We start from the raw sequence: 26,593 nt of genomic DNA on the forward strand, positions 1-26,593 counted from the left end.
TATTTTAAATTTTTTAAGGAAAACACAGTGATACTTGACATCTGTCAGCTGGTGGTGAAGTAGTAGCTCAAGGTAGTTCACAGTTTCAATATTAGTGAATACTAATTCTATTTGTGATGTCATATCTTTGTAAAGCTGGGTTTTCAGCAGCTGCAAGCTGAACAGGCACACTCACACATTCCATTAGTAATTATAATTAAAATAACGTTTTTTTTTTTCTTTCAAGTTATGTGTATTATTTTCAAATGGCTACAAAACCTAACTACTTAATAGAGTAAACTGTTAGATATTTCTTTTGACTTAGTGGTGCCATGAAAAAAATTACTGAGACACTAAGGGCACACTATGAAATGAGAAAGTTTGGATACACCTCTACCATATGAAATATCATTAACATCAAATAGTAGTCATCTAACTGGTTTCAGTCACCAATGCTAACATAGCATCTCTGAGTTACCATTCTTGTCAGCTAAAGTTGAAAAGAGCAAAACTTCTTTGAATTACATGCTTTCTGTATGGTCACAACCAATGAGAGTTTAACAGCTTAACAAATTTTTACATATCCACAAGTTGGTTTTCCACAAATTTGCACTTCGTTATTTAGTCCAAAGTATCAAGACTTATTCTGTAGCTCATTCAGTTTTGACAATGCTCTTAAGAAAAATCATGGGTTTAAACCTCATCTAGGATGCAGAACCTTCATTAGGTCATTTTAACTGAAGGTTGATTGGTCTCATGCAGAGTAGTATGGTTTTTCCTCCTGGAAACTAAGTGTTTTTCATCCTGCAGAGGCAAACTGGCCACCTTGATGATGAAGAAGACTGTGATCAAGAACCGACTGTCCCTACTAGTAAAGAAGCAATGGAAGTTATCTCTGTTTTGAGGCAGTACATTGCAAGTGCATCAGAAGACGATGGGGCATTTATGCCTTATGCACTGTGGAGAGGCAAGTGGAACTTATGAGTGCAGAAAAAGCAAAAACAATCACAATTAAAGATTTTTTTAAATAGATAAATGTAAGTGATTGTAAATTCATTTATTTTCAGTTAGTTATTAAATTTTGTAATCTAGTATATAGAAGCCTTTTTTTAAATGTTTTTTACATTTCCTGCTATTTATACTGTTTTCATCAGTCCCCTGGAAAGTGTAAAAAAAGGGTTTTACTGTAATTGGATTTAAAGAATCCAAGTTATTTAGCAGTACACAGGCCAATGACCCTAACATGGCATGGAAAATGTAGGGATAAAGACTTATCTAATTTTACATTTTATAGTAGAATCCGGAATTTCTTATCCCCTGAAGGTATCCTTCCCTGCCACCAGTTACAAATAGTTCCACTTAAAAATGCACTATTTCAAACTGGTTGTTATATAGCTGAACACAATTCATAGATGTACCACATGACTTCACTAAAGTTACGTTCCTAATGTGTGTTACATGATTATAAATATTTAAGTGTAATATTTATAATCATGTAACACGTCTTACCTGAACGTGTACGTTATGTTCAGGTAAATGTGAAATTTCATGAAGACTAAACTACATTCAAACATGCATGTTATATTTTTGATAGCTCTAGTTTTGTTATATATTCAGTTCTAGTTTTGTTATATTTCAGTTTTCTTTGATTTGGCATTTAAAGGAGTCCCCTTAAAAAGTGCAAAACTGGCATTTTACTGTGTTAAATGAACTTACTCTAAGTTAATATTCTCTATAATTATCTGCAGTATTTACAGAGCAAATCAGTTTAGTCATAGTTTAACAGTTTGTTAAACAAAGTAAAGATAGTTTTTTTTTTTAAATGATTAATATTTAAAAAAAAAAATATGTAAAACAGCAAACAACTAACTTAGATTAATCCATGCAACAGCCAGAACAGCATCTTCATGAGCAGGAATTGTGAGTTTGTGCTCACCACTTAATGTCCAAATATGTAGCGTATTATCATAGCAGCCAGTAAGAATCCTGTGATAAAATATTATATATATATTCAGTAACTATATTCAGCAGCTGCTTAAAAACTGACACATAAATTTGCACAATAAACTTCTAATAAATTAATTCCTACAGTGCTTAAGAATCTACCACAGTTCATCATCTGGTATATCATGACATGTAACATGTTACATCAGTAAGATATGTGCTATAAAAATCGATACTGTACATTGTGCTCCACAGTACAGTTCAGCCTGTTCCTATTATCTACTAAATAATAATTATTGTTATCAATAAATAGCAAAATGTGAACTTCAAAACTTGCGTTAAACCATACTTTTAAAAGACTATACTGAATATTTTAACTATAACTAAATTCATTCCAATTTTAAGTGATTCTAATCATTGAATAGTGCGTGCCCTGCCAAAAATGATACATTAGAACTCTGTTCAGATTCTGCCTACAAATGCAAATATGCATATTATTTGGGTTGATCAACTGAATAGAAAAAATGTAGACAGTGCATGGGAGATGATAAGGCAGTAGCTAACAAAAGCAGTGCATACCAAGAGCTCAGCAAATAAACAGAGTAAGAAATGATTGAACAGTTAAATCAAGCAATCAGTGTTACAAAAGAAGTTATGGAGGTAGTACAACAGTTTGCAGTGGACAGATGCATGAAGAATATAAACTACAGGCCAGAAAAGTGACAAGCATGGTTAAAAACGTAGAATATGAGAGGAGATTGGTCAGTCAGGTCAAAGCTAATCCAAGGGAATTTTTCTGCATTGTGGCAAACAAGAGGAAAAATAATTATGGCAGGTTGACAGTGGTTGATAGTTATGGTAGCAGAGCAAGCAACCATAGCAAATGATATAGCTCTGTTTTTGGACTCGTCCTATTAAACTTATTTGTTAATGATATTTCGTGTGGGTTGACTGAGATCTTCAAATGTTTGCCGATGCTGCAAAGTTAGGCACAATTATCAGGAGCAGTGCTGATTTTAATTCACTAGACGAAGATTTGAATAGACTTTTAGCTTTAACAAAGAGTGGAATTGCAGTTTTAATATTAATAAATGCAAGGTTCTCCTAAAGTAGAAGTGAAGGAATTTTTTGAGGCTTTAGAAAAAGCAACTGACACAATGAAAAATGAAAAGTTGGTCCTTGTTGGGGATCTAAATAGAAGAGTAGGAAATGATTGTCAAACATACAAAAATATTTTGAGAAAATTTGGAGAAAAGAACAAAGCTAATAATAATGCCAAATATTTGGATTTCTGTTCAGGACATGGACTGATTATTACTAACACCATGTTCCAACATAAAAATGTGCACAAATTCACATGGAGAGAAGAGGCAAGGAATAAGTCTCATTGACTATATTATTGTTGATAGTGATGTTTTCTCTCTGGTGCAGGACACTAGAATGTACAGAGGATTTGAAATTAGAAGTGATCACCATTTAGTCTTAAGTAGGATAAAATTGAATTTCATATTGAAAAGAAGAAAATGTAAGAAAGTTTTAAAACGAATAAAAGTTGAGCAGCTCTCAGATGTGAACTGTAGACTAAAATATACAAACATTATTCAAGAAAAAATGAAAGAGTTTGAGAACAGGAATCAAACCTTGGAGATTTAGTGGCAAGCTCTGAAGAAAACACTGATTGATTCTGCCAGAGAGGCATATGGTGAAGTTGTCTGCAAGGACAGAAAAATCAGAAGAACTCGCTGGTGGACACAAGAAGTTACAGAGGCAGTGAAGGAAAAGAAGAAAGCATATCAAATGTTCCTGGCAAATAAGTCAGCTTGTGCTCTTAGAGAATACAGAGACAAATGTAAGAAAGCTAAACAGTGTGTAAAACTAGCTAAACAAACTTCATGGGAAGATTTTGGTAAGAACATAGAAAATAAATATCAAGAAGGTGGCAAGATATTCTGGAGGTTGTTGAAGAAGCTCAGAAATGGAGGAAAGAGAGCTGTAAAAGGAATAAGAGATGACAAGGGTGATATGAAAACCAGAGAAAAAAGATATCCTTGAAGTATGGAGTAATTACTTCGAAAAATTGCTAAATGAAACTAGCAGTGATGAAAGCATAGTGATAAAAAACACTGACCAGGCATACAATCAGTAATACATATCCATGCTTGAAGTAGAAAAAGCCATCAAAGTCTGAAATGTGGAAAGGTAGCTGAAGTAGATGATATCAGACCAGAAATGCTCAAGTATGGAGGTATAAAAGTTTTACAGTGGCTACACTGCATAGTTCAGAGGGCCTGGACAGAAGGACGAATTCTAGATGATTGGAGTAGAGCTCTCATAGTACCCATATATAAAAAGGGAAATAAAACTGATTGTGAGAATTACAGAGTTATTTCCCTATTGAGTGTTCCTGGTAAGATTTATGCCAGTATACTTGAGAAACGGTTGAGAAGGATTGTGGAAGAGAAGCACAAGCTGGATTCAGGCCAAATAGAGGCTGTCAGGATCAGATATTCACTTTACGACAAATAGTTGAAAAGTCATGAGAATATAACAAAGATCTGTATTTAAGTTTTGTAGATCTGGAAAAAGCATATGACAAGGTACCAAGAGAGAAGCTATTCAAACGCTACAGTTGTATGGTGTCAGTGGATCATTATATCAAGCAATACTTAGTCTTTATTTGAGTTGAAAGTCAGCAGTCAGAATTGAAGCAAGTACAGGGAGATGGTTTAATGTTAAATCTGGTGACAGACAAGGATGTACATTATCATCCCTGTTATTCATTATCTATATGGATTACATTATGAAGGAATGTGGTATTAAACCTGATATCAAAATTGGAGATGTTAATGTCAGCTCCTTGCTTTATGCAGATGATGTTATACTTCTAAATAAATCATCTACAAGCCTGAAAGTTTCCCTGATTAAATTGAATAACTGTTGTGATAGATATGGTATGAAGGTCAGCAATAACAAGACAAAGATAATGAAAATAGGCAGAAGCATTGAAAATATCAGCTGCATTGTGAATGGAGAACCTATAGAACAAGTAAAACATTTCAGCTACTTAGGCACGATTTTTAGTGAAGATGGTAAATTAAATATGGAAATAGATAACAGAATTAACAAAGCTTGTATGGTAGGAAGTCAACTGAATAAATTTAAATGGAATAAGAGAGAAATTAGTGAAAACACTAAATTAGCTGTATACAAGACAGTGTTCAAACCAATTTTAACTTATGGATCTGAGAACTGGATCAGAAGTAAAAAACATGACCACAGACTAGATGCCGCAGATATGAGAGTCCTGAGAAAGAGTAGAGGCATGAACAGATGGCAATATCATATTTAAAATGAGGATATTAGGAAAGAACTTGACATCTTCAGCATCCAGGAATGCGTTAGCAGAGCTAATCTCAGGTGGTATGGTCACTTAAACAGAATGGGCGAGGAAAGATTAGCAAAACAAGTGTTCTCTGTCAGGTTTGCAGGAAAAAGACTCAGAGGAACACCAAGATACAGGTGGATTGATATGGTAAAAAGTGCCTTAGAAGACAGATATATATAAATATAAGATCTGACATCATTCTAGCTTTGACAGATAACAGATTGATTTGGCAGAAAATTGAGGTAGGAAGTTAGTAATGATGTAAATTTTTCATGTAGTACTATCATATCCTGTACACCTCTTGAGGGTAAATGAAATGTCAGGAATTTGATGATGATGAGGTGTTGCACTTGGGGATACAGAGATATAAGGTTATGTGCTGTATTGGCAGAGTTGTACTTCAGGAAGTGGATAAGATTTGGGGTCTTGGAGTGATTGCAGACAGTGGACATAAGTTCCAAGAACATCATGCAATGCACATTGATATGTAGGGGTAAGGAGGTGGTGCCTCTATATAAGGCATTGGTCAGACCACACATGGACTATTGTGCTCAGATTTGGTCACCTAGTTTTCACTGTAATGTAGAAAGAGGATCCAAAGACGAATGACGAAAATGTTTCAAGACTCTGGAGTGTTGGTTATGAAAAGCATTTGAGGGAATGTGAAATACAGAAGTTGGTGTCCTTTCCTTCATGCTTACACGGTGATCAGAATACATCATGAAAATTATGGAAACAACTACCACGTTAAAGTAAAACTTTAGTTTAATTTTCATGATGTACAAAGGTTTGGTGGATAAGAGGAAAAGAGAAGAGATAGAGATCTTCAAGTTGGTTGTTAAGGAATCTTATCAGATTAATACAGAAGGAATTATAAAAAGATTGGATGTTAAGATGGGAAGAACAAGAGGTCATCCCTGGAAGTTGTATAAAGAAGTGGTGAAGAAGGATGTGAGGAGTACACTTTTTACATGAAGTTGTTAGTGAGTGGAATGCACTGCTGGAGTGCAATTATGCAGGTAGTGTAAATAACTTTAAAGCTCATTATAATAGACATGTTGCTGATTGAGTGAGCCTCCCACAATGAATCTGTTGAATTGATGGAGGTTACCAAAATAATAATTATCATTATTATTATTTCCTTTCTCTAATTACTATGATGAGTATTAAGCATGTATCAGTGATATGGATTTCAGGGTAAATGTTGAAATTATGAAAAATTCTATGCCACCTCCCTCTGCATATCTTATTGGCAGTGGCATGTTACAACAAACTAACCATTTCTTCATCATCATATTCCTCATACACTCATGTTCATAGAAAGTGAATCAGCTGCTGTAAACATGTTTTTCATAATTAAATTTGAATGCCTATTTGAAAAGGAATAATAACACAATAATCATCATAGATAATAAAGTAATCAACATTTTATTTTTGATTAATATTTGGCTCTTTTTAGTACAAGATGTGACATAATTCTTAACACTTAAGCCCTCATCTCTAGTAAAATTCCAAGCGAGTGAAAAGAGGGTGAAATAATTCCTTTGCATAAGGAAGGTTCTAGGACTCCAGTAGCAAATTATAGACCAATCAGTATCTCAGGCACAGTGGTAAAAGTACTAGAAAAATTGGTAAAAAAAGAGAATTCAAGAATGGGTAGATAAAAATATGATACTGTATGAGGGTCAACATGGTTTTGTGAAGGGTCAGTTATGCCTTAGTAATTTACTAACTTTTTATAATAGAGTAACAGCTGAGTTGGATAAAGGAAATGGCTACATGATGATTTTGCAAAGGCATTTGACAGAATAACACATGAAACTCTGTTACGCAAATTAGAACAAATGGGGGGAAGGATAAGACATTGGTTAAGTGGATAAGAGGGTAGCTGCTGGAAAGATATCAAAAAGTGGTATATAGAGTGGCAGAATTGAGGCAAAAGCAGGTGACTAGTGGTGTGCTGCGAAGTTCAGCGATGGGACCACTGCTGTTTAATTTGTATATAAATGATATAGGAAATAACCTGAAAGGAAATATTCAGTTGTTTGCTGATGATGCAAAATTAGGTAGAGTAATAATTAATCAAGGTGATGTGGAAAGCTTGCAGGATGATTTAAATAGGCTGTCAGTATGGGCAAAAGTTAATAGGTGTCAGTTTAACATCGAGAAATGTCGTTATGCATTTTGAGATAAGCCACGTGTCACACTGATGGCACTGTACTCCAGGAAATAGATGAAGCTAGAGATTTAGGGGTGGTGGTAGACAGACAGTTAAAGTTTAGAGGGACATATTGCTAAGGCAGCCCATATGATTACTTTGCTATTGAAGAACACATTAATAAGTAGAGATAAGAAAGTTGTTACTCATCTTTCTAAGGCCATGATACACCCATATCTGGATTACGATGAATGTGCTGAAGTCTAGTCCCCTGGGTTTTTTGGGGATGAGGAAGCGGTGGAGAGGATTCAAAGGCAAGTGACCAAGAATGTGACTGGCCTGTGGAATGTTCCCTATGAGGATAGATTGAAGGTGTGTGGATTGCAGAAGTTGGTTGATTTCAGAAAAAGAGGGGATATCATAGAAACATTTAAGTTGCTTAAAGGGTTTTATAGGATAAATGCATGGGAAATGTTTCAGTACTTGACTAGAGGGACCAGAACAAGGGGTCATCCCTGGAAGCTTAATAAAGGTGTAGTTAGTAGGAGCGTAAGGACTAGATTTTCTGCTTCGAGAATTCTGAATGAGTGGAATGGTTTGCCAGTCAGTTGTGAGTGCTTTGTCTCTTAATGGGTTAAAGGAGAGATATGATAGATTGGGTCTCCTGCAATGAGTCTTCAGACTCCATGGAGATGCCCATATAACAATAATAAGTAGAAAATGACAACAGACTTGACAAATATTTCAAAATGGAGTGGACAGTGATATTTTCACTAGAAAAACAAATATTGGTATCAAAATTTAGTTCAACTACAATTTTACTAACATTCAAAACTAAAAATTTGCTTTTTGCTGTTTAGTACTTCGTGAGTCCTCCTCTTGCCTTTATTATAGCTTGGCATCAGTAGGGCATTGAGAAAATCGATTTCCTCATGGATGCAACTGTAAATTCACGGTTTTCCATACCATTATAATGGCTTCTTGGAGTTCCCCAAAGTGTTTTCGGCTTCTTCTTGTGTATTTAAGTCTCCATTTGGTAACACAAATTCTCAATGGGGTTGAGATCTGGGCTATTTCCTGGCTACGGTAGTAGCTGAATCGAGTGTTCAAGCTGCTTATTAACCTGCAACAAAAAAAAATTAAAAGCTCTATTTGACTACTAAACTCAATTCGTATGGTACATTTTAGAGTTACAATAGCATTACTTACACTTTTTGCCCAATGACGAGGGACAGAGTCATCCTGAAAGATGCAGTTCATTGTTACAGTAAAGTGGTCTCAGATAGTAGGCAGCAATTCTTCTAAAATTTTCTGGTATATGTGTTACGGTAAAAGTGATAAATCTGGTTATTATTAATAATTACCGGTTAAAGTGAATAATTCCCAGGAGTCTGGTAAATGTAATAAAAACATGTTTATAGGTTTTCATTCTCAATAGAAATTATAACAGCTTAGGTTAAGTTAGTTTATAATGAAAAAAGTAAGGAAAGTACTCCTTTTGCACCCAATGAAATCAGAAATCATTATAAACTAACTAACCTTTATCGGTTGGAAATCATTATAAACTAACCTAACCTTTATTGGTTGGTAATCATTATAAACTAACCTAATCTAACCTTTATTGGTTGGAAATCATTATAAACTAACCTAATCTAACCTTTATCAGTTGGAAATCATTATAACCTAACCTTTATCAGCTGGAAATCATTATAAACTAGGGATCCCAGATACATTGGAAAAAAATACGGGACACTTATGACTGAGGGTGAAAGTTTAGTATGCGCATCCATCACATATGCCAGTCTTACAAAATGATTCTAACTTTCCAAGTGTTTGTGTGGTAAGGTTTACTAAGTATAAGTAAACAAACACTTGGAAAGTGTTTGTTTACTTATACTCATACAAATAGTAAATCAAATTGTTAGGCTACATATTTTCATTAAGCCACTTTAAGTTGCCTTCAAATGGTTTCTTACTTATTATTATGTAATGACTGTAATGACAGAGAGCAATGTTTGTAATAGAATAGAAATTTTAACTCATCGATTTTGTTATTCAGTCTTGAACTCTAAAATACAGGACAAAAAGCTGTCCCAAAGAGTTTTCTCGGGACAACGGGATGCATTAGCCAAAAATGGGACGTCTGGGATCCCTATTATAAATTAACCTAAACTTTATTGGTTAGGTTAGTTCATAATGAAAAAAGTAAGGAAAATACTTCTTTTGCACTCAATGAAATCAGAAATGATTATAAACTAACTTAACCTAACCTAAATTAACCTGGATGTCACATGTTGAACCAGAGTGTAGTCGTAGGCAGATTAATGGGGATAAAAGATAAACGTTGTTGTGGGTCGAGCTTAATGATTGCAGACAGATAAATGAGGGATAACAAATAAAAGTTGTTGTGGGCAGATAAATGGGGATAATAGATAAATCAGAGAGGAACTGATCAGTGTTTTTCTCCATTGATGAGGAAAGAGGTACAGCAACGACGTTTATCTATTATCCCCATTCATCTGCCCACAACAACGTTTATCTTTCAACCCCATTAATCTGCCCACAACAAACTACAACTACACTCTGGTTTGACATGCGACATCCAGGTTAGTTTAGGTTAGGTTAGGTTACGTTAGTTTATAATGATTTCTGATTTCATTGAGTGCAAAAGAAGTACTTTCCTTACTTTTTTCATTATAAACTAAACTAACCTAACCAATAAACGTTAGGTTAGGTTAGTTTATAATGATTTCCGATTTCATTGAGTGCAAAATAAGTACTTTTTTTACTTTTTTCATTATAAACTAACCTAACCTAAGCTGTTATTATAATTTCTATTCAGAATGAAAACCTATAAACATGTTTTTATTACATTTACCAGACTCCTCTAGGAATTATTCACTTTAACCGGTTAAAGTGATTAATTCTTGTAAATTATTCAGTTTAACCGGTAATTATTAATAACAACCGGATTTATCACTTTAACCGTAACATATATACTGTTGCATTCGCTGAACCTTTTGTGAAATCATCTGACAGGCTGAGAATTTGACTCTTGATGCCAATCAGAGACGAATTTTTCTCTTAATCATCTTCAAACTGTCTGTCTGCTACTGGTGCCCTGCAGGAAAAGCTTTTTCTCATCAGAAAAAATCACTCTTTTCCAGTGATCAGGGGTCTATTTGGCATGCTCTTTACACCAATTTAACCAAGCCAATCTCATTTTTTGTTTAACAAGGGCTTCTTTTTAGAGCACCTGATTATTAGTCCCTATCCAATGGGTCTTCTCCTGACATTTACAGAGCTTGCCACAACTCCCATTTGTTCTTCCCAGTCCTGTTTCAGTTCTCTGGACAATGCGCGGCAATTTTTGAGGCAGAGCTGCTTTACAACTCGATCTTGGCACAGTGTAAACAGTGACTTTCTTCCTTTCAGCAGATCCAGTTTCCATCACTTTTGACAGCAGTCGTACCACGTCAGACTGACTACAAGATACTATTTTAGCTATTTCAATAGCCATATCTATTCAAAGCTTGAATCATGCTTTTTCTGTGAGGTGTAACTGCATGTAGCCATAGCAATCTCAACACAAAAATGTGAAAACTAGCTCTTGCTGTTTATTTGTAGCATAAAAAATTCTGATGCAATAGCAGCAACTATTGCATTATACAGAAATATGTTAGATACAATACAACAAAATATCTAATGAAAAAGACTATTTATCTACTAAAAACTATATTTATGTAAAGTGATGCAGTTTCTATGAACATTAGCGTATATATCCTCAAGGGGTGTAAATAAACTGTGATGGTGCTATATGTCAAGTTTACATTATTATTAACCTTCCTATAAGCAATTTAATTCAAAATTAGTCATATATGTCAGGACTCCAATACTGTCACATATTTCCATCTTTTATGGCACTTCTAATTGCATATATTTGCCTAGATCTTGGTCTTCCTTTTTTTGCCCCCCTCCCCTCCCCATCTTTAAACAACTATTTTGCTAAGCTTTCCTCTCCAATTTTGTTTAAATCACAATATCACCTGAGATTACTTCTTATTACACATTGCCAAATACTCAGAAAGTCAATATCCTTCCTAATATCTTAATTTTAAATATGATTTTACCATTGATTCCCTTTCTTCACTCCTTTAATTTTTCAACGGTCTCTTTCTAACCCGAGGGTCTTGTATACACATAATTTAGAGTTTCAATTAATTTCTCTCTTATTTCATATACACTTATTCATTTGACTGCCAACAATGTCAACTTTGTTTCCTCTGTTGTGTAGGCCAGCCTGGTTGGCTGAGTGGTTAGCGTATCCATTCTCCAGATAAGAGGCTGCAGGTTTGAATTCTGCCAAGAGAATGGATCTTTGTGATTGTCCTACTAACCAATTACCATATGTACTGCTGTGATCTGTGTCCTGGCACAGTACTTTTGATGTCTTTGCCCCATAAAAATCAAATTAAAAAAAAAAAAAAAGTGTATTTCTACTGGCTTCTTACTTTTTCACCAATTATTACATATTGATCTTGGTATTCTTCCTACCATTCCAAACACAATGTTCAATGCCACCTTTGATTTTTTTTTTTTCTTTTAATCAAGATCAGAAAGCTTGTTAGATACCAAAAAGTCTCTTGTTGCTGATGAGATTTCTCCAATTGTTCTACAAGTTTATGCTCCATTGCTGACTACTGTTTCTATGTGGGCTTTTATTTTCTCTTATTCCATTGATACACCTCAAAGTCTAGAAATTAGCCCCTATTCAACTCAATCTTAAGAACAGTGTGAAAAATCTTAGATTACCATACAGTTTTGATCATTTCATTTCCCTCCCCTAAATTAATGGAGAAACCATTACAACTGAACTTAACTGCTATAGACACCTGATCATCATCAAATTCTTGATGAGCCACTCAAATTAATAATAGTCAATATGGATTTATTACTGTTGAATAACATGGGATCTGTTTACATATGCCACCCAGCTTTAGACAAATGCTAGGGAAAATATTACTGAATCTCAAGTGGTTGCTCTTGATTTAGTACTATATCAAGAGCAATTTGCACTTGAGTATCAAGATGCTCTAGTGCAATTATATCAAGTGATGATGCCATATGATTTTTTTTTTTTTTTAATATCCGATGTAGAGAAAGGAGGCATCTGTTCACATTTTGTTTGAACAGCTAAGGGTTGTAATCTTTGGGAAAAGTAGAGTGGGTGAGACTGTTCCAAAGGACAGAAGTAGATGGAATGAAAGACGAGGCAGTGAAGGTGGTTCACTGTGTTTTGAAATAGACTGTAAAAGGGTGTTGGTTAGCAGTGGCTCTTGTTTTAATGATTTTGGAGGGGAGGTTAATTGTCCAACTTCATAAAACAGCACATGATGGTGGTTTATCAAATTTCCTATAAGCTGTGTCTTTAGTTTTGTTGTCTATGAGAAAGAAATAATACAGCTTTCCTTTTACTTTTCAATACATATTATGCAGGGAAATCTTAATGGAGTCCAAAGATCCCCTCCACAGAACTTGCCTGGTCATTTTCCTCTGGATCATCATCCCAAGAAACCTAAGTGACAAAATCTGAGTACAATAATCCAGATGTGGCCTTATAGACTGATTGGTCTATAATTTGCTATTTCTATCTTGGAGCCTTCTTTATGCAAACACACAATTTTGCAATCTTCCACTCCCTTTGCTTTATAAGAGCTGATTCTAAAGTTAAACACCCTAGTCAAAGCCAATGCAAATTCCTTTTCACATTCTTATAATATGCAGACTGATATTGCACCTAACCCAATGGGCATATTTGCTTTGAGATTCTGCAATATCTGACACATTTTTAATCCATCAATCTCTATTCCTATATCATCACAACTGCCACTGCATATTTTCACATGGACTATACACACTCCCAAAGTGGTCACTCAGTAACTCAACTGTTTTATCTACTTCTGCAGCCTCACTACTACTACTACTAGTAACACTCATTAAGATGATACTTCCGTAGTCATTCATCCTTTTCTCACCACACAGTGAAGGAACGCTTTGGGATTTCCTTTGGCCTGCCTGGTTAATTTCCTCTGATAATCTGATTTTTCATTCCTTAGCATGCTGGTTCTTATACTATTCAAGAGCTTGATATTGACTTTCCTGACATTCTCTCCCATTTCTGAGCTCCTGCTTAATGAATACTACTCATCCATCTAACTCCTAGCTGATTTAACTTCCTGACCTAGGGTATACACCATGATAATGCTTCCTTGAGCGACTTTCTTAACCATCTCCCATGATTTGCTAACATCCTTCCAGATTCTTATGACATAGCATTGTTTCCAAATGCCTTCTAAGCTTGTCATAATCACCTGCCACACAATTCTTTATATACCCTTTGTAACTGAAAATTTTAAGTTTGGGAACCTTCCAAGTCAAGAATGTATGATCTTTCTCTCTAAATGCAATTTAGAGAGAAACAATTTGTAAGCGTGTACCATTGCAAAGGCCATCCTTGATACTTAAATTTCGAATAAGCATAACAACTGATCCTACTTTCAATTGTAATTTATGCACAGGGAATCCAGGAAAGTTTAATGAATTCAAATATTCAATCTGATATTCTAATTGTACATATTCATCTATTTGATCTATTCACAACCAATGTATTGTATTTTTTGCCTGTAATTCTCAGTTTTTTGTAACTTCAATTTTTTATTACTGTGTTCTACCTTTAGTGGATAACTGAAGAAAGCTGTAAAAGTCTGAAACTAGTTGTATCATTATCATTAAAATTTAATATTTTATCTCGGTTTAAAGTCATTTAAAATTTATTCTCTAAAATATATATATATATATATATATATATATACTAGGGGGCTATGCCCCCCGAATGTTGAGTTCCAGACTGGTAGGGCGGTTCTCCTTGAATTCTAATGACTCAACACTCAGGGGGGCTACCTTCGCTTGTCATTTCTGGAATCCTGATATTGGATAAGGATAAAAAAAAAACACAATGTCTTATGGCAAAGTCTTTATTTATAACACTTCTTTTCATACAATATTTTTAATACTTTCAATTAATCCTTGATAACGCTCGATTCTCAGTTTATTTTGATTATGTAAAAAATAATTAAGATGTTGATTTTCTATTCAAATGTATGCATGAATAACGTATTGCTGATGTAACCGGCCTCCATAATAAATAGGATTGAACTGATCTATGTTTCTGTACATCAAACGGTAGGCATAGTACTGTAGCACTGACATCTGTTTTGATGTAACCTCTCCTATCTGCATTATACTTGGTGTCCAACCTAAGTCGCCATTTGGAAATAATAGTGGAAAAATCATGGGAACTATATGCGTAGACAGTTTTGGTAGCAGAACACCTTCGTCACTGGATTTAGGATAAACATGTAAATCAAAGTCTGGAACTATACCATCCTTTGAAACTATTATTGCAGCACATTCAGACATTACTGGTTTATTATATACTCTTTTGTCAGGCCCTCTTGTAAAGTATAAGAAATATTCCTGTTGGTTTTCTTCTACTACATTTTTCAGTGCTCTGCATTTTCCAACACATGGATGTTTTTCTAAAATTTCCAATGTAACAGTATAAACTAGTTTCTGATCCGAAATTTGTTCTATAACGCAAAGCAACATCAGGTTCATACATATAAATCTGACCACAATACGATTTATTAGTTGTACATGATCCATAGAGAGATGTTGGAGCAATATGATGTACCTGTCCCTCTACTCTCAGAATTGGCAGCCATCTGTCTGAAGTTATATCTGCTTGAAATGTAGCAAAAGCAAACATCGAGTTGAATATACGAATATCATTTCTAAAGCTTCCAACACAAAATATTTGTTGTAATTGAATAGAGAATGGAGATAATTCTGACAACCTCACATTACTATTATGACAGCAACTCTGTTTGCAAAATTCATTTTCAAAATATATTGCATTACAATTTTGGCACTTTTCAGTCATATCCCCGACATCGTGAGCTGCTACTGAATCGAGGTTTGTAGTCTGAGCTGATGACTGTCGTTCCCTACTTTCGCTCTTACGTTCAGCAGGTGTTTTTGCTGGCTCTATGGATGTCGAAGGTCCCTGTTCTTCTTGCAGTTGTTGTTCCCTACTTTCTATCTTATGTTGGTGTTTTCGCTGGCTCTTTGGATGTCGAGGGGTCCCTGTTCTTCTTGCAGTTGTCATTATCTACTTTCTCTCTTACGTTCAGCAGGTGTTTTCACTGGCTGTTTGTATGACGAAGGACTATTGTCATCCAAACTATGATTACGTTTTCTTCTTTTCCGATAAGACATTCATTACGTTATTTTAAGAAAAATTAATTATTAAAGGATTAAGTAATGCATTGTCTGTAATGCAGGTATCCTTTTTCATTCATTTCTGTTTGATGTATGAACCTTATGAAACTTTTTAGAACATTCCCCGTTTTCGCTTAAACACGATGAATCATCTGTGTGCTGTCTGTGTAACATGTATTTAATAACTTTCGCTAGTCAAAATCAAGAAATTAAAATATGTGTCAGTAATGAATACTGACTTTGATTTGATTTGACAATCAAACTCACTGTTGTAATGGTCGACAATGAGTTTGATTGTTGTAATCCTGAAGCAAAAGTTATTAAATACATGTTACACAGACCGCACACAGATGATTCATCATGTTTAAGTGAAAACGGGGAATGTTCTAAAAGTTTTGTAAAAGGATCATACATCAAACAGAAATGAATGAAAAAGGATACCCGCATTGCAGACGGTATAAGAATACGTCCCCGTGTAATGAAATCAGCCCCCCCCCCCCCAGTGCCCAACCCCCGAGTTCCAGACTGATAGGCCGGTTCTCCTTGAATTCTGATGACTCGGGAAAAAAAAAAAAAAAAAAGAAAAGAAAAAAAAAAAAAAAAAGGGGGGGGGGGTCATGGTTATTTATTGTGGCATACATGTTATTCTACAGTTATTGATAAGTAATTTGCAATATTACTATTTTAAGAACTTGACGAATTAGAACATGAGTCATGATAATTAATTAAACATAATATGGATTTTACTCATGTAATTGTTTTTTTTACATAAGGAACTTGAGAAGAAGTACTATTTCCAATATAAGGTGTATAATTTCTGTCCATCACTTCTGTTTCGATTTGGGATATGTAGCAAGGTTTCACAACTTTATATAAGCATTCCATGAGCTAATTACTTTTATGGAAAACCTTTATCCTCTTCATAAGGATTTGATGAAGGTTCATGGAAATTAATATAATCTAAACAGATGTTCATCATGGTGCACAGTCACTGATCTACCTGTTCAGTCAAAATATAACCCACACTGGCAAGGAATTTAACAGACTCTGGGGTGGGCCAAAGGCCAAAAGATAAACTTCATCTTTTGCAGAGCCTAGAAAAGTAGAAATCTTGTTAATAAGGTGAAATGACACTTGCATGCCAACAAATCTAAGTAGCTTGACTAACTCTCAGAAACACCTTTAACATAAGGAATGGTAACACATGGACCACCTCTGTATTGCCACCACGATGAGAGACATTTGACAAGAAGACTCTATAACGATTTTGCTGACATAAGATTTGATAACGCCATTAGCAAGTAAGGTGGACATGATGTCACCAAAGAGAGTGAGCTTGATGCACCAGTCTTAATGGTGCCAGATTTTTGACAAGTATGATAGTGTGAAAGTCTGGCATGAGTTTTCTTTCTAAAAACCAAGAAATGAAGGCTACCATCTGGTTGGCAAGGTATAAGGAAATCTAAAATTGCATTCCATTTTTCCTATTCTACCTCAAGAGTGAGCTAGATATGATGGTAAAAACTGCTCATCTTATTGACGAACTCTTGTAGATCTGTGAAGAAACCATGTCAATCGCCAGGATATCATCTACATATCAGCAGCATAAGGATGGTTTAGGAAAGATGCTGTTCAGTATTTATCCGTATCCTTGAATCATTCCATGAAGTATTTAGCCAGTGAAGAAAGAAACAGGACTACTCATTGATGTACTCATCAATTTGCTGGTAAAGCTTAAAATGGTATGTGAAGTAAGCAGAAGGAATGATAAAGTCAAATAGGCAGACAATATCTACTAGACAGTCTTACTTGAAGAAGTCAACTGTTTCATCTAAAGGAACATTTGTGAATAAAGACAATATCTAAGCTGAAAAGGAGATCACCTGAGCAAAGATATAGCTATGATATCTTTGCTTTGAAATGAGAACTATCCTTGATAAATAAAGAGGACGCCCATGAATGCCCAAAGTAATTTAGAAAGAGGTTTAGTAATTTTGTAGCAAGGAATGCTAATGGTGTCCATTACAAGATATAATGGAATATTTGCTTTGTAGACTCTTGGAAGTCTATACAAATGAGGATGCTCCTGGTAATATTCAAGTTTCTATGAAAAATGTGCAGTGATGGTTAATTGTTGACTAAGTTTTCAGCCTGGGTCTAGATTGCCAAAATTGATATTGATGGTCACTGATTAACTAGTGGGCCTTTGGGTAGTGAAGAAGTTGACTATTGATGACTTTCTCCATTATTCTGGAGAGGACTGAGGTGATAGTGATTAGTCAAATGGCAGGCTTTTATCTCAACTTTTTTGGAATAGGTTGGATATATGCTTGCTTCCATGCAATGGAATAAGTGCAGCTGAGTACAGAATTGTAAAGATAATAAAGGACAGGTATATCTTGGAGCACATCTGAGTACAAATGGGGAGATGCCAATAGGACCAGAAACTTTAGTCTCTAAGTTGTTTAGTATTCTTATGTCATTTTGCTGAAAACACACAGGAAGCATAAGGTGCTCAGTTTCTGGTATGGTAGGAGATGATTTTGTCAGGTCATCTATGCAGGAGTTGGAAGAAAAAGTGATTCTAGAAAATCAGGTTTCTCTTTAGGTGTTGTTACAGTAGTGCCATTTGGATGTGAGAGAGAGAGAGAGACAGAAGTGGAAAGGCAAATAAGTATTACACAGTGTAACAAAACAAATGATTTATAGAAGGAAGTGAGTTTAGTTAGGCATTATGCTTACTAGTTTTCCACACTATTACAGAACTGAGGAGTTTTTCTGATTCCACGGAAGCTTGGAAATTATAATACTAATTGCAAGGGCAGTTCACACTGCACACCAGTACTGTGTAAACGTGTAAGGATATGTCATCAGAAGGCTACTTTGTTTCATCCACCTGAACAATGCATATCAGTTCATTTCCCTCTCTCCCTCAACCTGTACACTCCAGGTTGAGGCAGAGAGCTAAATTGCATATTAGATCACTGCATTGCTATTTTTTTTTTTTTTTGTAGATACCATTACCTCTACACAAAACCTACAAAATTGTGTTCCACAGTATATCTGATTATTAATCTATGCCAGTATATTAATAGCTGGGGAAAAAATGTTAAAAATTATAATAATACAAATTGGTGGTCACTGATTAACTAGTGGGCATTTGAGTAGTGAAGAAGTTGACTATCAATAACTTTCTTCATTATTCTGGAGAGGACTGAGGTGACAGCGATTGGTTATTAGCTGGATGACAGACTTTTACCTCCACCTTTTTGGAATAGGTTGGATATAAGCCTGCTTCCATGCAATGGAATAAGTGCCAGCTGAGTACAGAATTGTAGAGATGATAAAAGACGGGTATATCTGGAGCACAACATCTGAGTAGAAATGGAAAGATATCATCAGGACCAGAAGATTTTGATAATGCCTGCCTACACATATCAATTTGTTCTCTGTGCCCTGACTGTTGCCAGTGACTTTTCACTTCACAAAATCAACAGAACTCTTTACCCCCCCCCCCCCCCCCAACACACACCAAATTCAGTGCCATTCTCTACATCTGAGGCACCTTAGAAAAAATCTCATGCATTCTTAAAAGGTAAAACATATGGACCTCCTTCACGACATGCCAAAATAAGCTACCATTATCTGCTTATCCACTCCTACAAACTAACTTGCTTTGGACAAATGAAGAACAGTAGAAATTCATCAAAGGATGTGGAAACCATATACATTATCTTTATTACAGTAATTCTGGAGTAGTAGGCCACCCTCATGATAACAGATAACTAGATCTGTTGAGGAAAAAACATCCATTTTATATAGAAACGGATATAAATCTAACAGATTATTTCTGAAATCTGCCACAGTATATTTCTTTGTACATTCAAGTGCTTCGTTTTATCAAAAGTTTGGGAGACTTCCATATTAAGACCTTCAGCTCCAACACACCAACAGAGGGTACCAGTTAGGACTTCAGGAGCCTGATTTTCACATTCAGTTTGTCTGTGTGTGTGTGTGTGTGTGTGTGTGTGTGTGTGTGTGTGTGTGTGTGTGTGTGTGTGTGTGTGTGTGGCTTCCTGTTGGTGTACCATGCAGACACACCAAAAGGAAGCCACATGCTTAGTATATTTCTTTGTACCTATGAAGATGCTTTGATGACTAAGGCAAAATTTGGAATCTAATTAGCTAAATAAGCAGTTAATTATTATCTCAAGACGTGTTTTCTCCACAAAACATCAACATGAGTATTCTTATTTCTACCAAATTATAATTATATAAAACAATTTTTCAGTTAATTAGGCAGTCAAACAAGTAAACAAAAACAGGTAACAGGTATTTGTTTTGGTGTTTCTGTTTCTAGGTTCAAACATAAAAATTCTCTTACCAGTTACCAGCAGCTCTCACTGAATGAACCCAATCATCATGAGACAGAGTTCCCTGGGGAGAAGGTGATGGAGAGGTCTCAAAATATTCTACTTCTATTACAGATTCCTATAACCACATGAACATGTTTTATGAAAAGATCAAAAATTATAATCCAATAAAACTTTAACTTTACTTTGATATGGTTATTGTATATTTCTAAAGAATGTTGTTCACAAGATATGACCTGGTTCAAAACGAAAATATATGTAGAACGTTTTTCATGGTAAACATTAAGGGAGGATCACTACTCAAGACTAGTTTCAATCTTTATTGAGTTAGTGAGCAAAAAAAACTAGCACATGGCCTTCCTAACTACACTCACTGTTAGGAATTAATTTAGAGGGATGACCCCTAGTTTTCCCCACACTAACTATGAATGTAAAATTTCTTCAAAATTAATTCTACAAACCTTCTAAGCAACTTATATGCCTCTATCATACTATCACCCCCCCCCCCCGACTTTCATCTATTAACAGCATCTGTAACCCACAAATCTTCAATCTTTCCTTATATGGAGGAGCCCACAGACCTACCACCTTCCTGATCACTCATCTCTGCATCTAATTCTACCTGCTCCACATCTCCAAGAAACCAAAGTGACCAGATCTGTCTATAATAGCCTAGTTGGCTCATACCAAGGCCAGTGGTTTTGAGGCAGTATGGTGTGAGATAGAGGTGAAAAGAATAAAATATTTAGTCAGATGTTGCTATAGGCGATGTGGATAGTAATGACCATGGAATGCATAAAATTAGTGAATTAGCCAAGCAAATAAGAAAAAGATGATTTTAATTATGGCAATATAAACAAGGACTGAGGGATCACAGGGTATTATAAATGAGTTGACAAATCATCCTCCATTTGGTGAGAGTGACCATGAAGTGATTAACTGGATGGTTGCCAGCAGTGTGAGGAAAGGATGTATGTGGAACTACAAGGCTGGTGATTATGAGAAGCTCAGGAGACAGCTTGCAGATGTGGCATGGAATGAGGAGTCGGGTGAAAAGGAGATCAATGCTGCTTGGGTGATATTCAAGAACTATCTAGTAGAAGCAGTGTCTAAATGTATTCCAAGGATCAGAAGGTTAAATAAGGTAGGTGGGAAATGGATGAATGAAGAGATTAAGCATACAGAGGAAAAAAGGTATTACGGAGGAAACACAAGATGAGTAATAATAATCAATTCCACAAGGATTACAAAGAAGAGGCAAGGAGAGTTAGCAAGGTTGGTAAGGGTAGCAAAAGTGCAGTATGAGTGGCAGTTAGTTAAAAAAATAAAAAAAAAAAAAAAAAACCACAGGGAGTTCTTTTGACATGTAGCCAGGAAAAAAAAATAATGATTACAGAAGGATGATATTGATTGGAGAAAATAGTATAAGACCAACTGCTGCAGAGGATATAGTTGAGATATTTAATGAACAGTTCATAAAGGTTTTTCATTCTTGTGAATGTGACATCATGGAGAGTTTGAGAGTAGTGGATGATGAGGAGGAGGACTGACTGACTAAGTGACCAAGTGGTGTATGGGTAATTGAGCAAACTTGATGTTAATAAGGCTGTGGGACTTGATGATATATCACCACGTATCTTGAAGGAATGTGCCAGGGAGCTGACATCTGCCTTGACATATTTGTTTAATATGAGTCTTATATTAGGTCACGTTCCAAAGGAGTGAAAGGAAGGTAAGATTGTGCCACTTCGTAAGGGAGGTGATAGAACTCAAGCACATCAAATTATAGGCCTATCTATGTGTAAGTTTTGGTTAATGTGTTGGAGAGGCTGGTGAGAACCAGGATGATATATCACCACTCGTTGACAACAGTGGTATCTTTGATGGAGAGCATGGATTTGTTAAAGGAAGGTCATGTTTTACTAATCAACTTACTTATTACAATAAGGTGACAGCTTCATTGGACAAAAGAGATGGATACACAGGATATACATACTTAAATTTTGCAAAGGCTATCAACTACATGATAAGTTGATAGTCAAACTAAAGCAGATGGGATTAGATATTAGACTAGTGCAATGGATTAGCTATCTGATAGGTATCAGCAAGTTGTGTATGGGGGGACAATATTCCAGAAGAGGAAAGTCACCAGTGTGCCTCAGGGATCTGTTTTAGGACCATTGCTGTTTAGCCTGCATGTTACTGATATTGGGGAGGATTTGGATGGGCATATTCAGTTCTTTGAAGTGATGCAAAGTTGGGACAAACTATGAGGAGTAGAGCATGTTCTGGCCTTACCAAAAGACTTGAATAAATTGAGTGAATGGGTGTGGGAGTGGGGACACTAGTTCAATGTTGCAAATTGTAAGGTTTTAAAATTTGGGAAACAAAGATGGGATGTAGAATTTACTCTTGGGGGGGATATATTGTTGGAGGTGGAGGAAATAAGAGATCTTGGGATGGTGGTAGATAAGGATCTAAAATTTAGAGGACACATTGCCAAAATTGTGAAGACAACGCAACAAATTCTAAAAATGATGCAGAGAACACTGACTTGTAGAAGTAAGGGTATTTTGGTTACTCATATGTGGCCTAATCAAGACCTTAAATGGACCACTGTGCACAGATTTGGTCACCTGGTTTTCAAAAGGACAAAGAGATGTTGGAAAGGGTCCAGAGATGACTAACTTAGGTAGTTACTGATTTCTGGGATGTTGAATATGAAGAAAGGTAACAAATTTACAGAGTCTAGTGGATAGGAGGAAAACAGGTGATATGATAGATGTACAAATTGGTAAGGGGTTGAAATAGGATTAACATTGAAGAGACTTTTCGTTAAATGGTGGGAAATCAAGGAAGAACAATATGTCATCCCTGGAAGCTGTATAAGGAGAGTGTGAGCAAGGGAGTGAGAAGCAGGTTTTTGCATGGATAGTTGTGAATGATTGGAATGTATTGCCTAAGAATGTGGTGTCTGCAGAGAGACACCACATTCTTAGGAATGTGTTTGAACGTGTTTAGTCTTGAGCAGGATAAAATTGAATTTCATATTGAAAAGAAGAACATGTAAGAAAGTTTAAAAACGAATAAAAGTTGAGCAGCTCTCAGATGTGAACTGTAGACTAAAATACACAAATATTATTCAAGAAAAAATGAGAGAGTTTGAGAACAGGAATCAAACCTTGGAGATTCAGTGGCAAGCTCTGAAGAAAACACATATTCATTCAGCCTGACAGGCATGTGGTGAGGTTGTCTGCAAGGATAAAAATATCAGAACTCCCTGGTGGATACAGGAAGTTAAAGAGGCAGTGAAGGAAAAGAAGAAAACACATCAAAAGTTCCTGGCAAATAAGTCAGCTTGTGCTCTTAGAGAATATAAAGACAAATGCAAGAATGCTAAACACTGTGTAAAACTAGCTAAACAAAAGTCATGGGAGGACTTTGGCAAGAACATAGAAAATAAATATCAAGAATGGGGCAAGATATTCTGAAGGTTGTTGTAAAAGCTCAGAAATGGAGGAAAGGATGTACATAAAGCTGATATGAAAACTGGAGAAAAAAATATCCTTGATGTATGGAGTAATTATTTGGAAAAATCACTAAATGAAACAATCAGTGACAGCACAGTAGTAAAAAAACACTCAACAAGCATGCAAAAATACATATCCATACTTGACGCAGAAAAAGCAATCAAAAGCCTGAAATGTGGAAAGGCAGCTAGAGTAGACGATACTCAACCAGAAATGCTGAAGTGTGGAGGTATAAAAGTCTTCCAGTGGCTGCACTGCATAGTTCAGAAAGCCTGCACAGAGGGACGAATTCCAGATGATTGGAATAGAGCTCTCATAGTACCCATATATAAAAAGGGAAATAAAACTGAATGTGAAAATTACAGAGGTATTTCCCTACTGAGTGTTCCTGGTAAGATTTATGCAAGTATACTTGAAAAACAGTTGAGAAAGATTGTGGAAGAGAAGCTTGGTGAAGGACAAGATAGATTCAAGCCAAATAGAGGTTGTTAGGATCAGATTTTCACTTTAAGACAAATAGTTCATGGGAATATAACAAAGATCGATTTTAAGTTTTGTAGATCTGGAAAACACATATGACAAAGTGCCAAGAGAAAAACTATTCAAAACACTACAGTCGTATGGTGTCAATGGGACATTTTATCAAGCAATACTTAGTCTTTATTTGAGTTACAATTCAGCAGTTAGAAATGAAGGAAGTTCTGGAATGGTTTAATGTTAAATCTGGTTTAGATGTACATTCATCTTGGTTTTAGACAAGGATGTACATCATCCCCCCCTCTGTTATTCATTATCTATATGAATTGCATTATGAAGGAAAGTGGTATTAAACCTGTTATCAAAATTGGAGATGTTAATCTCAGCTCTTTACTTTATGCGGATGATGTATATACTTCTAAAATAAATCTGGTACAAGTCTGCAGATTCCTTGACTAAATTGAATAACTGTTGTAATAGATATGGTATGAAGGTCAGCAATAACTAGGCAAAGACAATGAAAATAGGCAGAAGCAATGAAAATATCAACTGCATTGCGAATGGAGAACCTATAGATCAAGTAAAACATATCAACTACTTAGGCATGATTTTTAGTGGAGATGGTAAATTGAATATGGAAATAGACAAAAGAATCAACAAAGCTGGTATGGTAGGAAGTCAACTGAATAAATTTATATGGAATAAGAGAGAAATTAGTCAAAACACTAAATTAGCTGCATACAAAATTGTATTCAAACTAATTTTAACTTATGGATCTGAGAGCTGGGTTAAAAATAAAATACATAACCAAAGACTAGAGACTGCAGTTATGAGAGTCCTGAGAAAGATTAGGGGTATGAACAGATGGAATCAATAGCAATATCATATTAAAAACAAGGATATAGATATTAGGAAAGAACTTGACATTAATAAATTTAGTTTAATCCTTTATCCAAGTGTGAGCAAGCAAAATTTGTGCCTGAAAATATCTTCAGGACTGGGGTAAGGTAGTACAAACTACCTTGCCCCAGTCCTGAAGATATTTTCAGGCATTAACTTTGTTTGCTCACATTTGGATAAAGGATTAAACTAAATTTATTATAGTCTAACCAAGTGAAAAATAAACTTTGAACTTGACATTGTTGGCATCCAGGAATGTGTTAACAGAGCTAATCTCAGGTGGTACGGTCACTTAAACAGAATGGGCGAGGAAAGATTAGCAAAACAAGTGTTCTCTGCCAGGTTGGTAGGAAAAAGAACCAGAAGATGAAAAAGAACAACTAGGTGAATTGATACAGTAAAAAGTGCCTTAAAAGACAAAAATAATAAGATCTAATAACGTTGGAGTCTTTACAGGTAGCAGATTGATTTGGAGGAAAATTGTAGATAGGAAGTTAGTGGTGATGTAAGTTTTTCATGTAGTACTATCCTAATCTGTGCATCCCTTGAGGATACATGTCAAGAATTTGATGATGGTTTCTCTCTCTCTCTCTTTTTTTTTTTTGTGTGTGGGTGGGAGGGGGGGTTGTACCCAAGGCACTAGGCCATCTAGCAAAAGACCCACATAGTCGCAGACTATAGGAACCTTTTCTAAGTCTTTCTTCAACCAGTTCTCAAGTTTGTCGATCTGGCACAGGCAAGCAGGTTTTTTTCTCCCAGAAACTCAACAAAATCGACCAGAGAGCTCACACTATTTCAGACATTAAAAATATAGTGTTAGGATGAAGAACCATTAGATGGCAGCACTTGCCAACTGTTTCTGTAAGATGCTTTTAATAATTATAAATAGTCTTGGCCAGCTTTTTCTATTGGTCAGCTATTGGCTACTGCCTACTCCATACAAGGAAATAAAATACTGCTAGCAGATTTTCTTTTTTCTTTTATTTTTAGAACGACTTGTGTTTCAATCAACATCTTTATGATAATTTAGCCTGAAGAAGCCACTCATCTCTTGTGCTGGAACTAGTGAGTGTTTTTTATTCTTTGATAACAACCAACTAAAATCTAATTCATGTAAGATTTACAGTACATCCTGTATGTTAATTTATGTTCTCCATGTGTCAGTATTTTATTGGTTGGCTGAGTGGTTAGCATATCCATTCTCCAGCCAAGAGGCTATGAGTTCTGGGTTCCAAGGGCATGGATTTGCGATTGTCCTACTAATCAAGTATGATATGTACTGCTGTGACTTGTGTCCTGGTGCAGTATCAAAAATGAAATAAAAAAAAAAATATTGAAAAAAGCAGCTCAGTTTACTGAAGGATATTAATTTTAAATAAATGGTATAGAATTTGTGTGTATGTAACAAAAAATATTTTCTCAATGAATTCATTTCATTGCTGAGAAATCTCTCCTTAAAACAACCAATAAAACTTTTACTGCTCTTAAGAAAATTATAATACACAAT

The 26,593-nt window shown here is 35.4% G+C and overlaps 1 protein-coding gene across 4 annotated transcripts in view; it reads right to left on the reverse strand.

The window, feature by feature from the left end:
• LOC150094547 (ribosome biogenesis protein WDR12 homolog) overlaps positions 1-26,593 on the reverse strand; it is a 98,679-nt gene that overhangs the window by 55,686 nt on the left and 16,400 nt on the right. For all 4 annotated transcript variants that reach the window (XR_016550247.1, XR_016550246.1, XR_016550248.1 and 1 more), the window contains exons 4-5: positions 20,191-20,297; positions 1,850-1,965 (exon numbers count right to left, since the gene is read on the reverse strand). Coding sequence is in view for 1 of the 4 variants with exons in the window: in XM_090412156.1 (XP_090268282.1) it covers positions 1,850-1,965; positions 20,191-20,297 (223 nt within the window). In the remaining 3 variants the exon portion in view is untranslated. The remainder of the gene's footprint in view (positions 1-1,849; positions 1,966-20,190; positions 20,298-26,593) is intronic.

This window comes from Typopeltis vanoorti, chromosome 22, assembly GCF_054136105.1.
Source record: "Typopeltis vanoorti isolate ZY-2024b chromosome 22, IOZ_Tvanoo_1.0, whole genome shotgun sequence".
NCBI classification, from domain to species: domain Eukaryota; kingdom Metazoa; phylum Arthropoda; class Arachnida; order Uropygi; family Thelyphonidae; genus Typopeltis; species Typopeltis vanoorti.